Source organism: Nannobrachium achirus (assembly GCF_963921795.1).
Source record: "Nannobrachium achirus genome assembly, chromosome: 11".
NCBI classification, from domain to species: domain Eukaryota; kingdom Metazoa; phylum Chordata; class Actinopteri; order Myctophiformes; family Myctophidae; genus Nannobrachium; species Nannobrachium achirus.
The window spans coordinates 20,812,888-20,828,121 of record NC_137820.1 but is presented as its reverse complement, the minus strand read 5'-3'; the positions used below and the strand labels follow the sequence as shown (position 1 = coordinate 20,828,121).

Here is a 15,234-nt window from a genome sequence, read left to right as displayed (position 1 = left end):
CTGGATAGGTTAGCCTCCAGGATGCAACCCAGGTAGCAGATGTAGTTTTTTCTTTCTATCACAGTGTCACCTACTTTAATTGTGAAGTTCTCAACTAGGCTAAGTTTCTGACTAGATCCAAAGAGGATACATTCAGTTGCCTAGGTGAATTGAGAGTCTGTTGTCATTGAGCCAGGTGTAGAAGTAAAAGTATTGAGAATTGGAAACACTCAAGTAAAGTACAAATAAAATACCTAAAAAAGTCAAAATGGTACTTAAGTACAATAGTTGTACTTAAATGTAAATGTACTTAGTTACTTTACACTTTACACCACTGCTTTTTGGCGGAGTTGTCTTACGTCAGCGCCGCAGTTGCCTGACAACCAGCTGACATCCCTCCAGGCTATGGACTCAAGTAGGCTGCCGTTACATGTCTTCCGGCCGTGGTTCACCCCACCATGCGTGTCAACCGTTGTGTCAACTGAGAGCGTGCACGTCTGCACGAGTGACAGACTGTGCGTGACGGCGCACGCGGACCGAAGCACGCAGCAGAGCATGCATTTCCATACAATGGGTGTCTTCACTAAAACACGCAATATCTGTTTCCGAGAATTAGGCTACGTTTTTTGAAAATCCACTCACATGAATAGTAGTCGGGTCAGGTTTTCAGAGCATAATTATGAGATATTGGCATTTCAACATCTCAGTCAGAACTAGAACTTTAGAGCAGAAGAACAAGAATGTAATCGCTCTGGTAGGCCTATGCTTTGTTGCAAAACCAGAACAAGAAGAAACTCTTTATTCCCTCACCTTCTTAGCTAAAAAGGAATGGAGATTGATTGTTATGTAATCTCCTCAGATGAAAATGATTGGCATACCCTATTCTTCATTTTAGTCAAATCCCTACCTATATTGTATTATTTGTCTTCTTAAATATGTTAAGTTGAGAATGGTGAGTCAATGGTTAATAAGTCATTGAAGTAAAGTATTTTGGTCTGTCAACCAAGGCCTTATAAATTTAATGTTATGAAGCAAAATCTGTAACTGAGGTAATAAAGAACTGTTAATGTATCGCTGAATACCCACTTCATATTTCTCATCCTATCCCAGATGGACTGAAGCCTCATTGGTTTTTATGTGCTCCTGGCCAATGCCATGTCCAAATTCGGGGCCAGGCAGATAGTCTGTGAACTTCTGTGTAATAAACAGATTTGAGACAGAATGAGTGGAACAAACAGCTGTCATTTAGATACACTTTAAATTACAGAGTAATACTATTGTGATTCATTTGATGGACATCATAAAAACAATAATGGATTAGACACTAGCTGATGCTCTACTAAATATCGTGTCCTTGTAAAACATAATTTGAAACTGCTGTGGCATACAAGCTCACTATTGATCCCTATCTATGTCAGGCACTCATCTGAACATAAAATGTACTGAACTGAATGTAAAAAACTAAATACTAGCCCCTCCCAAATCGCTATTTTGTAATTTTCTATGTGTAACAGACCAGCCCTGCAAACAGACACTAAGCAGCATATACAGTATGTACAATACATTGTACTGTATCCTACATGTTATTTCCCGACTTCATATCCTATAACAGTCAGTCAACTATGGCTCAATTAGGTACTGATTTAGCATGGTAACTAATTGTGTGTCAACAAATATTGGGAAATCATTTAAATTTAACTTCAACCTAATTCCCAAAAGTACAATTGGTCATGATGATTAATGTTATGATGAATATTGCGCTGCATTGTACTGTACATGACGTACAAACCCTCAGCACAAGGACTATATATTTTAATCTCACGCTGACCTCCAGTGAACCATCAGAAAGACCAGTTGGGACAACAAGGACAGACTGAAAGACCAGTTTAACCGTGCCAATGTGATTAATATTTGACAGACTATAATGGATTTCAGAGGGAAAACCAGCTGTGGTGAGCTGAAGAACTTTTTATATTGTTATAAACTTCACTGACAGAGGGGTTAGAGATTTGCCGATTAAATATCATTTTAGTGAGTCTATGCTTTACAAGTTAACGTTTCTTATGTTGCTAACACAACTATAACAAGGTACTAAAAAATGTGAGTGCAGGTAGAACGTGAGTATGACAAACCTCTTAAAGCTGGTACTATATCTTTTAGCAACAGCATCAGAATATGCGAGAGTAGAATGTATTGTACGGTATATCTTTAGCAGCAGTGTCAAATGTGTAGAAAGAAGAAGTAAACGGCACATACATCATAAACAGTCTGTTACTGCGATGGTATTTGTCCTTCATAATTATTTTTGCCCTATTCAAGCGCCTGCTATCATAATATGATATATAGCAATACAGTATGTCTTGCAGTGATGGACGGTGGGAACCCATTGGGTACCAGAACAGCGCAACTAGCGTCTTATCATAGGAACTTTTAGTTCTGTGTTTGTTTCATTTTAAATCCGGACAACTGGCCCCCTGGGTGTGCTCGGCTGACCTCACCAGCTTCTGCAGTCAGACCCCTGTCAGGATGCTCTGCAGAAAAACTTCAGGAGCTTCTCTGACACCTTTCCTCAGCTGCCTGAATTGACATAGACATTGCCTTGCCCTTTGCCACAGCTACTGTGTGCACAATCACATCAGGTTCTGAGTCAGGTTTTCTGTGACTGGTTCCCTTTTTACCAGGAGGGGCGTGTAAAGGCCTCTCCATACTTCAACCGAAACCGCCGTTTTCGGTCAAAAGGTCCTTTTCTACCATAAAATGATATCCCTCGGGACTTCTGAAAAGCATTGGACCGAACGAGAGTTCGGAAATTTGCACGTCGGAAAACACAACTCACCGAACATTTCGGTGGAAGTATGGAGAGGCCTTTAGTCCTCTGCTTCTGCACTCATCACCTTGGTCTTTCCGGCGTTCAGGAAGAGGCAACTTTCTTGGCACCACTGCGACAGGCCTTCCACCTCCTCCAGATGGGCCCTTTCATCGTGAGATTGGGCCCACTACAACCACAACCACTGGTGGTTGAGCTGAAACTGTACAGTGAATCGAACTGGGAACCTTCCGGCAACAAGCCCACTCCTCGTGTTTGGGAGGCAAACCCCATGCACCAATAAAATTGCTGAGGATGTGTCCACTATCTGTGCCCTCACAGGCTGTGCTAGACACGTAGCCCTTTATAAGGAAAAGTCAGCTATTATTAATCAACTTCTTTGGAACATCACAACTTATCATTGGCTGTGCTGATAAAAGGCAAACAGGGTATTATGATGTATTGAACATCACAATGATTTACCGAAAAGTGACAACTTTGTTGCTTTAAGTAATTATGAGTACTACATTGGTACTGCATGTTTATAAAGCATTTTGTTATGTCAGATGAGTGGAGAGGCAGGTTGTATAATGTTCTGGTTATAATCATAGTGCACTGGTGCAGTGATGTTAAGGTTTTCAATGTAATGGGTCCCGGGACCCACAGGTGGTCATTCAAATGGGTCCCAGAAAAGTTTTATGAGTCCTCAATATAAAGTTTACGCGCGCAAAATGGCGTCGGACGTCGGTGGAATCAAAACATTGACGTTTCTATCGCCTGTTTAAGACTTTCATATGTGGATTTTATTTGTGTTAACGTAGGGTAAAGTAGGATGCTTTCACCCATGAACAATAGGGGTGTCTGTGGACATTTTTTTTTCTTTTACCGCGACGCGGTAAATTATTTTAACATGGACTTCAATGGAGGCGCATCCCCGGGACCCCAGGACCATGACATGAATGAGTCCCTGGGTGACTTGAATGAGTTTTTGATGCAGGATGCGCACGTAATGACATCACTGCTGGTGAAGAGAGCAGGGCAAGGAGCAACAGCTGACCAAGTAAAATGTTTGAATTAATTGCCAATTAAACATAATTGTGAAACATAAAATCACAATTTTGGATTACTTTTGATTAATTTTGACTTAAATCCCCCCCCCCCCCACACACTCTTATTTATTCAGGATTGTCAGTTGAGAGCAAGCTCTCTTTTCCAATGATGTTACAGTAAATATAGCATGCAAGTACAGACAGATCTCAGAATGTTTTTCACTATAGCTGTTTAAAGCGAGCAAGTTAAATTAAGTTATCCAATTATAAAACTGACGGTAGACAGTTCCACATGTGAGGGGCATAGTAATGAAACGCAGTCCCTTTCAGACCCAGCTCAGAACGAACAGTGGGAATGTTTAAAACGAAGTAATATTGTGAATGGGTGTGGTGATTGCAAACTCAGGGCTGAGTGTTATTATCAGTTACAGGACTTATCATCAAAACCAAAAGTAAAATGTGGTCTACTGAATCAAAGGCCTTGGATAAGTCAATAAACAGTGCAACACTGCTCTTTATCCAAAGCATTAGTGTAACAAATAGTCAACTACATGCCTCTGTTTAGTCAATACTTGGGTAATGATTTAGAGAAGTTGTGTCTCAACTAACAAAATGTGTGATTGTCAATGGGATTAATTATAAAATTCATATTGCACAATGTTGTCATCTTGTGTACACAAAGTAAATAGCACCTTGCAATCAACTGATTAGTTGTGGAAAACTGCATGCTAGCAGCTTTCATTAGTATTATGACTTTGTTTACACAATAATCTTCTGAGGCATGTTCATTGACTACCTAATATAATAGACCCCACCAATGAACCTGTTCATGAGGATGAATAGATTGTCTTTTTTTAACTCACAGGGTGTGCTAGACACGTAGTGCTTGATAAAGCTCAAAGTCAGCTATGATTAATCAACTTCTATCTGTTATTTTGGAACGTCACAACTAAAATATTGCTGTTACAGTTTATGACATAATCCTTATCAAGACATTATCACATCCTTGTGTCCAGCACTTCCTAAGAAATTGATCAGTGCAGCACGTAACATGTCTGTTAATTAATGATAAGATCTTATATGGAGGGCAGAGTATATTTTCCCCCACAGAAGTTTACAACACAGCATTTGTGCTGCATGGGTTAGAAGACGCACAATGAGTAAGCTATTAGCTCTGGTTTTCTTAACACACTGCTTCTGTTTTAGTTTTGAACTTGTTTAGTTTTTCTGTGTACCATTCTTCACAAGATATGCACAAGGACAGTGTGGAATTATTTTACAGTTTTTTTCACTGAGGAAATACAAACACAACTTCTTACTCGCTTGTTATTCCAAGTTGTGGTAGCTGACATGGTCACTTTCCAAGCTTGTACGTATTAGTAAACACTGACTCGTTGACTGTGTTTCAGCGGAAGCCAACGGTACCGAGCTCAAAGCTGTGAACCATGCCAATGGAAATGGTGTGGACAATCAGGCTTTTGAAATACAGGTATGTATTTACTGGTAATTTACATGTTAAATTGTGATTGTTAGAATATAATTGCCATTTGTTTTCTCAGGGGGATGATACAGGTATCTATGATACAAGTATTCCTGGCAGTATCAAAGAGGAGGAAACTCGCAACAGGCTGGAATCATACAAGAGGTTTGTTTTCTTTTGGATTGTAATTGTGTAAATGAATTGAGTACAGCACAAATCTGTGACAGTAGCCTACTTGTATGCATTATAGTGCAAAAAGAAAATGTAATGTGGTGTTATAAGTTTGCATTGTGAATTAAAATAAGTTATTCCTTGTACCACAATATTGCATACTGTTAAGATGACATGTTCATGTGTAAAAAGAGCAATAATAAATTACAACTACAACTACAATATGTGCAATCGGTAGGGTAAATTTCAATTAAAGTGAACAGTTTAAAAGGGAAAGTAAGGAAAGTAATCAAAAAGAGAATTTAGATTTTCTATATAACAATGAATGTTTGTTGTGTAGTGTGCAGTGCACTAACTCCTGATTTGATCTGCACTACAGCAAGATTTCCAAGCCGCTTACGGCCACAGAGGATTTTGTTAAGAAACACTCAAACACCTTCAAACACATTGTGCTGGGCATACTTGGAGCAGGTACAGTATATGTTTTCATATGTCATACTCTTACTGCATTCATTTGGTTTTATTTTTGCTTCACACAAACCTGTATCAACTGACTAAGACAAGGAAACAAACAAGGCAGAATAGATGAACAACGTAAACAGCATGAAATCATAAAGGTTTCTGTAAGATTGCTCAGGCATTGTTCATGGCATCATTCCTGATTATGTTGTACTCATTTGTAACCAAGCACGTTTGTGTATCTGCTGCAGGTTATGTGGCGTACTTCATCACAGCCTGTGTAATGGACTTCCAGAGGGCCGTTGCCCTTGTAGTTTTAACCAGTGTGGCAGTTGCGTCCACTGCCTACAACCTTGTAAAGGAATACAAAGGGGAAAGCATTAGCCGGTGTTTCAAACCTGCAGTAAAATGCTTCAAGTCTAATCTGAGCTGGATTAAATGGTGAGTAATAACAATATGGTATCGTAGATAAATATAATAGAGACCTATACCGTATATGCACAGGTTTCAAATGGTAGGGAGCTGAGTTGACAGTGTTATTGCATGTATCAATATACACTTTTTGTAAAGTCAGTCTGGATATGAATATCTTAAGAAATTGTAATTGTGTAATTGTCATGATGTTGTGCTCTCTAGGGTGTTTATCCTGGTGGCCGTTGCCGGGTTGGTGGCCTGGCTCGTGATAGACACAAGTAAACGCCCTCAACAGCTCATCTCATTTGCAGGTGTCTGTGCGTTCATCCTGGTTATGTTCATCTTCTCAGTGCACAGGGCAGCGGTGGGTTTTTAAAAGGAGTCAATCCTTCTCAGGCCAGACATAAATTACTATTCCTCCTGCTCCTGCTGACGTGCCCGTCTGCTATCTCTCCTGTTATCTGTACATTGTTTTTCTTAGACTTTGGATACCGTTGCTGTCGGGCAGAATACTCTTATCTCCATATTTTAAATTAATGCCCAACTTTACCATACTACAGTGTCACACAAAAGTAGCTAAAATAGACGATCTACAAGCTCAAAACGTGTCGCATTGCACCACGTTTTGAGCTGGGCAGATTTGCCATTTTTGTTATTACAGAATTTTTTTAAATAACAGTTTTGGACATCATGAGGTTTCCACACTACAGCAACGATATCTATTAGCCTTGTGTCTCTATCACCTTTAAGGTTAACAACAAGTGCTTCATATTTATGGATGCTCTGTCTGTTGTGTAATGCTGCGTGTTGTGCACACGTCATGTTTCCGTTCTGAATTTTCACAGGTGTCATGGAGGACTGTGTTTTGGGGTCTCGGCTTGCAGTTTTGCATTGGGCTTTTTGTCATAAGAACAGAGCCAGGACTCATAGCTTTCAAATGGCTTGGAAACCAAGTGCAGGTATGCATTTGTTGGAAGAATTCCTTACCTGCCATAGGCCATTATTGTTTGACTGAGTGTACAGTAGTAGTTAAATCAGTGGCACATACAGTATGCACAAGCAGATGTTCTCTACTCTGATACACTTGGAGACTTATAAACTCTCAACATCATTCTAGACTTTTCCACTGTAGGTTAGTTCCAAATCATTTGTAGTTTAATGTAATTACACACGTGCATATGTCACATATTATGTGCAGCTAATATTTCTCTTATGGATTTTGATTTCAGATATTTCTCGACTACACAAAAGCTGGATCTTCGTTTGTTTTTGGAGATGAGCTGATCGAAGGCATTTTTGCATTCCAGGTCAGTGGCAGTGAATGGCTCTTTGTGTCCAAAAAATTCACCCACACACAATTATTTTTGTTGTAACTGTAAGCTTGTAGATCGTCTATTTTAGCTATTTGATCATGTACAACGTGTAAGTGGTTAATTAAGTGTTTAAAATCCACACAGTAATTTAACCATTTGTAACTCCCATTTGCTTGCTTCCTCAGGCGTTGCCCATCGTTGTGTTCTTCAGCAGTGTGATGTCAGTCCTGTACTTTCTTGGGATAATGCAGTGGGTCATAGTGAAGGTACATCGCTAACTCTTCCATGAAGTGTCTAGTCTTCTGTGCAGCTGCACACCCATTATAGCCAAAGGTTATTATGGACAAAGGTTATTATGGACACAGAGAATAGAAACAACCAACATTTCGGCATATGCAACTTCCTTCTTCAGAGTATTGCATCACATGACTAACTGTAGTGTTTACTGTACAGTTAAAATTCACGGAAATGTCCTTCTGGGACTTTTAGTCTTTACAGCAGTGCTTCTCAAAGTGGGGTACGGGGACGAGGTCCTTTGAGGGGACTCCAGGGGGTCTCCAGCAAAAGTTGTTGTCAGTTTAACCACTTTAAAAACCTATATACTGTACATCGGCCAACAATCTACAAGCTCACATCACGTTGTATCGCGACACATTGTGAGCTTAAAGATGGGTTACTTTCAAAAGATCTTGAATATCTTTTGAATATGCTTGAAACATTTTAACAACATAAAGAGATTTATGTTGTTGATGTTGTAGTTATGTTTCCCTGTATCCCTGGCACGAAATATTTTCAGAACGGGGTCTGTGGCCAAATAGATATTAATTTGGGAACCACTGGCTTACAGTACTGTACAATGTGCTGATAAATTAAGACTGCCTGAAAGGTATTTTCTGTGCCCACTCTGATTGTACAAATATAAATGTAAAGTATTTTCTTATATATTTTCAAAAATAGATTCCTCATGGACATGTTTTTGTTTTCATAGTTTATATGTCATTATGTATTTTAGTGCTGGTGTGCTGTTAAGCCATATGTTTTTGTCCACACAGATATCATGGGTTTTGGAGATAACGATGGGAACCTCCCCCACTGAGACCTTGAGTGTCGCTGGCAACATATTTGTTGGACAGGTAATCTGGACTAGATTAGACCTGAAATATAATAGTCATCTTTATTTGTACCTTTAAATGAATACATACAAAATATACCAACAATCCTAATAGAAATCACAAATAAACAAAACATACATAAAGTAAAATTTGGAATATAATATATTTTAAGTAGAAGAACCAATGGCAGTGGGCAGAAATAAAATAAGAAAACAATAACAAAACAGTAAAAGTGTAAACATATACATTTTAATTTAAAAGATTACACAGATCTTTGTCAGCCTGAGCTTCTCGGGCAGGGCATTCCAAAGCACAGAAGTCCTGGCAATCATTAATTCTTTTTATTATAATTTTTATCTTAATTTGAAGAGTAGTCCATTTGTAGCTTGTATTTGAGTTTAATGAGTATGGTTTTCACCAGTGAATTAAGTTAAGTAGGCTAGGCAGGGTGGTTATACAGTTTAGGCATTTAACTCATTTACTGCCATTTTGAATATGCCGTCTTTCAGGTTTTCCTGCCAGAAGTCTCCATAGACTTCCATGTAATGTATAGTGCACGGATCATGCATGCCCATGCACAGATCATGCACCATGTGTGTGCAGGATGTTCGTATGTATACCTCGGAGTAGTAATAGACCATCTTTTGTCATGGAAAGATCAGATTGAATCTGTGTGTAAGAAAACAAAGCAAAGAATCTACTTCCTCCGCCGTTTAAGATCATTTGGTGCTAGTAGACAGATTCTTCTTGTGTTTTTCATGTCTGTCATTATGAGTGTTCTTCAGTACTGTAGTACCACCTGGTATGGATGCTTGTCTGCAGCCCTTAAGTCACAACTGCTGCAACAACTGAACATTTGTTCAAAGATAGTCGGACAACCACTTCAGAGGCTATATACGACTACATATGATAACAGCATCCTAAGGTTGGCAAGAAATATTACCTCTAATGGTAGCCATGTGTTGCATAGAGAATATAGATTGCTGCCTTCAGGAAGGAGATACGGTGTCTTACAGCATACACTGAGGTCAGACTAAAAAGGTCCTTTGTCCATCAGTCCACTTTAAGGCTTAATCAGGAGTTTGGCCATAGGTAGGCTTGGCGGTGGACACTGCTCTTGTCTATATTATCCTTATGTATGTAAACCTGTCTTGTTTTTGTTACCTGTGTCAAATGTTTGTATATATATTATGTGTCGCATACATGGCTGCTGTGTTGCAAGACAAATTTCAGTGTGAACTGACAATAAAGTACTATATCATATCATATCATATCATATATCATATCATGTTCACAGCTTTCAAACAAAAACCTATTAATATAACTCGTCAAACTAGTCATAGGCAGATGCTCTTATTCAGAGCGACAAAGTGCAAGATCAGAGTAAATGAACTCTAGTTATCTAACACAAGTGTAAATGATCAAGTAAATAAAGAAAAAAGTCATGCTATATTATTAATATTGTTGTTGTGCCCATATTATTAACTCAGGTATGTGCATTTGGTTGTATGTCTCTCTGTCCATTAGACCGAGGCTCCTCTGCTCATCCGGCCGTACCTGAAGGACATGACCAAATCTGAGGTCCACGCTGTCATGGTTGGTGGGTTTGCCACCATTGCAGGCAGTGTTATGGGGGCATTTATCTCATTTGGGGTGAGTTGACCTTCCTAGTGCTTGCTTCTCACAAGTAGGCCTACATCACATGCACAAGAAAACATGAAATTGTAAAGCTACGTTTTATTAATGTAGTTGCTACAGTACCTAAAGAAGCTAGTTAAAGAAAGGAACGTAAATAATGATTTACTGCTACAGTACAGTAGCAGTGGCAATGGGCATTTGTCTTGAACTCGACAGCTTTGAAATGTTTTTGTCATTCACGCCACTGTGTTTTTTACAATTTCAAGATACTTATAGCACATAGAATGTCAGATATCACAGATGTTCATTGTTTGACAACTTGCTACAACTTCATGTACGACTATGTCGCACATCGTAAATAACTGGATATCAACCGAAAAACTGTGATCGGCATCGGTATGAATTAGGCTTCATAACTCTTTGATTAATCATCATGACCCCAGTGCACCCCACGCTGAGTGAGCATCAACTTTCTTCACACATTGCAGATTGATGCATCCTCTCTGATATCTGCATCTGTGATGGCTGCTCCCTGTGCCTTGGCCATGGCCAAACTGTCTTACCCTGAGACAGAGGAGTCCAAGTTTAAGTCAGAAAAAGACATTAAAATGGCTTGTGGGTGTGTATAAAGCTTTTTGTTAATTGTTTTTGGAGCTGTGTGAAACACAGGCTCCCTATACGTGGCTGTGTGGGTCTGTGTGTGTGTCTGTCTGTCTGTCTGTGTGTGTGTCTGTGTGTATGTAGCCTGAACTTCCTAAACTTCGGCACGCCACTAGTCCCACAGTTTTGCCACCAAACACTCGCGCCATATGTCAAATCGACCGGCTTACTCGGGAATCGTGGGCTATTACTTTTCTAAGAGAAAGGTTCTATAGTTTAATTGATATTAATTTATTAGTGAATTAATTTTCCCCATTGACTTAGAATGGGAATCGCAAAAACTCACATTCAATTATTTGTCTCTCGCAAACCACAGGGGCTACAGTTTCAAGACTTGGAGAGGAGGTTCATAATGATTTCAAGGATTAAATAAAAAATAATTGTGTCATTTGGCCTCATGGTGGCGCTATAACACCCCACTTTACGTTTTGGCCTGTAACTCTTGAACCGTAGGTCGGAAAATTAAAAATATTTTTTCCCTGGATTCCTTGGGTCATGACGCATCTCCCCATATAGGGGATTTTCCATGATAGATTTTCCGCCATCTTGAATTTTCTCCAAAACACACTTTTTGCTCCTTTTCCTACATATTTTCTTCAAATGTCACAAAAGTAAGCAATTTACCCCGAGTGAGAGGACATTATGCTCTCATAATGTCCTGAGTGCGGGTGTTATCGGACGAGGCGCAGCCGAGTCCGATAACACCCGCACTCAGGACATTATGAGAGCATAATGTCCGACCCCGAGTGGTAAATAGCTTTTCTACCACTTTTTCCCGTATACATGAAAGAAAACACATAGTTGTAACTTGCAAGGATCTTAAGTTACAATCATTATTGCCTATAAAACTTCCGCGAGACAGCAGATAGTTCCACAAACAACATCTTCTACTCACCAACAGATGGCGCCAACTCCATAGTAATCCATGCGTCTAGCTTACAGCTAAGCTAACGTCAGTTAAAAGCACCGTTCCGGCCGTAAATAGAGGCTGTTCGCTTCCAGAAAGGCATAGGTTCAGAGAAAAGGGGCTTTAAAGTTGGCGGATTGCATTGGATCCAAATAAATCGGCGACGATAGTACGCACGTTAGTAAACATAGGACCGCTGCGACCTTCATTTGTTGGTTGGGGGAACTACCTCCTGAAGTCCCCGGATGTACACTGAGGCGCATTGATCTCGGACACACAACTTTGCGGCAGTTGTCCTCTCATAACCTCCGGAATTTAGCCAATCAGAATCCAGTATTTGAACACGTGACTCGAAAAAGTGGTAGAAATCGGTACACATGATCCACACACACACACACACACACACACACACACACACACACACACACACACACACACACACACAGCTCCACTTCACACGGGTGTGATTTTTTCATTCTGACTCATTAATTGTGTTTTATGACCTGATTTGTTTCGTTTTAATTTCAGCGACGAACGGAATGTTCTGGAGGCTGCTAGTAGTGGAGCTTCTGCATCAATAGGGCTGGTTGCTAACATAGCAGCAAACTTGATAGCTTTTCTTGCCATCTTGGAGTTCATCAATGCAGCTTTGAGATGGCTTGGTGGTATGGTGGGATATCCTGACATTTCATTTGAGGTATGCCACTCATAGTAATCTAGATTTTAGGTGCACAGAAGACTGACATGATGTTTTGACGGCGCTATGTTGTATTGTGATTAATGTTACTGTTGCTGTAAATTACTGTAAAATTAACAAGTAAACCTAATATTATTTACATGATTATGTGCTGTTATGATAAGGTTGGACTGTACCATGTACTTTATTTTACTGCTGGTGTAAAATACACCCTTTCTTTGTGGTTGCAGATGATTTGCCAATATGTGTTTATGCCTGTGGCCTTCATGATGGGAATACCATATGAAGAGTCTTTTATTGTGGCAGAGCTAATTGGCACCAAGCTGTTCCTGAACGAGTTCCTGGCTTATGAGAAACTGTCTGCATTGAAGGACAATAGGCTGCAGGGACTTGAGGAGTCGATTTCTGTGAGTGCTTAGAACTGGTTTGATTGCTGTTTGCACACACCTTTGCTCTCCTTAAGCACCATGGCACCCCTATTTTGGGCATGGCATTATAGGCTGACATTTTCACAAATATTATATCCAAAAATCCTTTGAAAATAGTAGATCTACAAGCTGAAATTGTATCGTAATGCTATATCTTGTGAGCTTTTAGATTGGGGGTGGGAGTATTAACAAGGACAAATTGTAATATGTTGAAAGGGCTTTAGTGATTAAACGTCTACAGTAACTGAAATGAAACCCTTGACACGTTGTTGGCTTTGCCTGTTGCAGGTGCGCTCAGAGATTATCTGCACCTATGCTCTTTGTGGGTTTGCCAACTTCAGCTCAATCGGCATTATGATTGGAGGCCTATGTGAGTACCGATACTGGCTGGTTCTCTTCCACCTTGTCACAGGATGCCTGTATTTACTGCAGCGCAGCCTATACCTTTACAAGGAAGCGATACTTGCTGTATTTGGGGAATGAGATCTGATTAATGCCTGCTTCATCTGTCTGTCATAGCCTCTATATGTCCCTCCAGAAGAAGTGATGTTTCAACTTTAGTGTTGAGAGCCCTGTTCACTGGGACCTGTGTATCTCTTATCAATGCTTGCATTGCAGGTGAGCACTGTACATTCTGAATTACATTCCTGAATCTCAAATCTGCTTGAGCACTGAACTGGTTTTATGTCACGCATCGGAAATAGCAGAACTACAAGCTTACAACACGTTGTATCCATGACACGATACAAGCTTGTTGATCGGCTATTTTCTGCATGCGATCAAGTATACAATAAATGATTTGGTGGACGCACCCCCTTAATCAAGCATAAGTCTGGGTTTGTTGTTTTCTCAGGAATCCTCTTTGTTCCTCCACTGGACTGCGTGGAGGTGTTCAAAACATCTGTTTTTAATGCCACAGATGTGAACATTAATGATTGCTGTAATGACCTCTTTGGAAGGTGAGCTTGAATGTTTTATACTTGTCCAAAACATGTCCAAATGTAGTTATAGTGGATTCTGTGATTTATATTTTTACTCTGTTGAAATAAGAGGAGTGAAATTTCAAATGAGTCAGACAAATATTTCTGGATGATGCAGGTCAATGATACAGGCTCTCTTAAAGTAAGAATATTGTCTCTTGCAGCACAACAAACAACAATGGGACAATGTCGTTTGAGGGCTCATGGAACACAACAGCAAATGTCACACTCCATTTCACAAAATGTTGTGGTATTATTTTTGATAATGTTTGTAAGTAGTTTGTTTCTTTGGACCTATGGATCGCTTTATATTTTAAACACAGTTGACAGGATTTCTCCCTTATGTATATAGTTGGATGTACTATAACCAACCATTGCACTGTATGTTTTTTCATTCAAGTTTGTTTCCATGTATTTATGTCTTATTGTCTTTAGATATTCATTTAATATAATATACAGATTTTACTGTATATTCCATATTGTAAATACATACATCCTATGCAATATCTCAGCAAATACTGTATTCTGATATTCAGATTGAGGAATGTAATAATAAATGTTGAATTATATGAATTATTTTATTCTAATGCAGATTAATGAATTAATATTGAAAACAAGATTATATTCTTTCTATTAATACAAATAAAATGTGACTTTATGCCTTATGAAGTATTAAAAGACACTCATAATTAATATGCAGATCATTCATGCAAATGTTTTATACTTTTATTTTAGAAAATCAGCTGACACATAACATATACCAAAGAGTTAGATTGCACATTGTAAACCCACACATTTATTTATCTTGTTCTTGTCACTCGCTCACTCCCTCAGGCACTCAATCAAATGTTGGCAAATTATTTTCACAGTCTCTATTGAAATTAGAAATTGCCTTGTGTTGGAATTAATCAAGAAAGCTAATGTGAGCTTATGCAATTGTTGATAACAAATTACAACACTGGCACTAAAAATGAGACATTTCAACAAAGGAGTGGTCAACAGGCTTCTAAAAATCCCCAACCTGCAATTTCAGCAAAGTATGTGTTTATCCCATGGTCCATGGGTCAAGTTTTAACTAGCTAATTAAATGTGTGGAACTCATTAAGAAGCTCTCCTTATTTCTGTGAACTGGCTTGTGAGT

The 15,234-nt window shown here is 39.2% G+C and overlaps 1 protein-coding gene across 2 annotated transcripts; it reads left to right on the top strand.

Moving 5' to 3' along the window:
* The first annotated feature begins 1,896 nt into the window (after positions 1-1,896).
* slc28a1 (solute carrier family 28 member 1) lies at positions 1,897-14,704 on the top strand. Of its 2 annotated transcripts, none has more exons than XM_080736721.1 (18): positions 1,897-1,931; positions 5,244-5,323; positions 5,394-5,479; positions 5,865-5,956; positions 6,196-6,385; positions 6,581-6,722; positions 7,204-7,317; positions 7,588-7,665; positions 7,857-7,937; positions 8,724-8,804; positions 10,311-10,436; positions 10,910-11,040; positions 12,517-12,685; positions 12,916-13,092; positions 13,402-13,483; positions 13,633-13,731; positions 13,967-14,072; positions 14,258-14,704. In XM_080736721.1, the coding sequence occupies exons 1-18, from the start codon at positions 1,904-1,906 to the stop codon at positions 14,370-14,372; spliced, it is 1,977 nt and encodes a 658-aa protein (XP_080592847.1). In that variant the 5' UTR covers positions 1,897-1,903; the 3' UTR covers positions 14,373-14,704. The 2 variants fall into 2 exon arrangements, with proteins under 2 accessions (XP_080592847.1, XP_080592848.1); XM_080736722.1 differs by lacking the exon at positions 1,897-1,931 and adding an exon at positions 4,973-4,994.
* Positions 14,705-15,234: the final 530 nt, after the last annotated feature.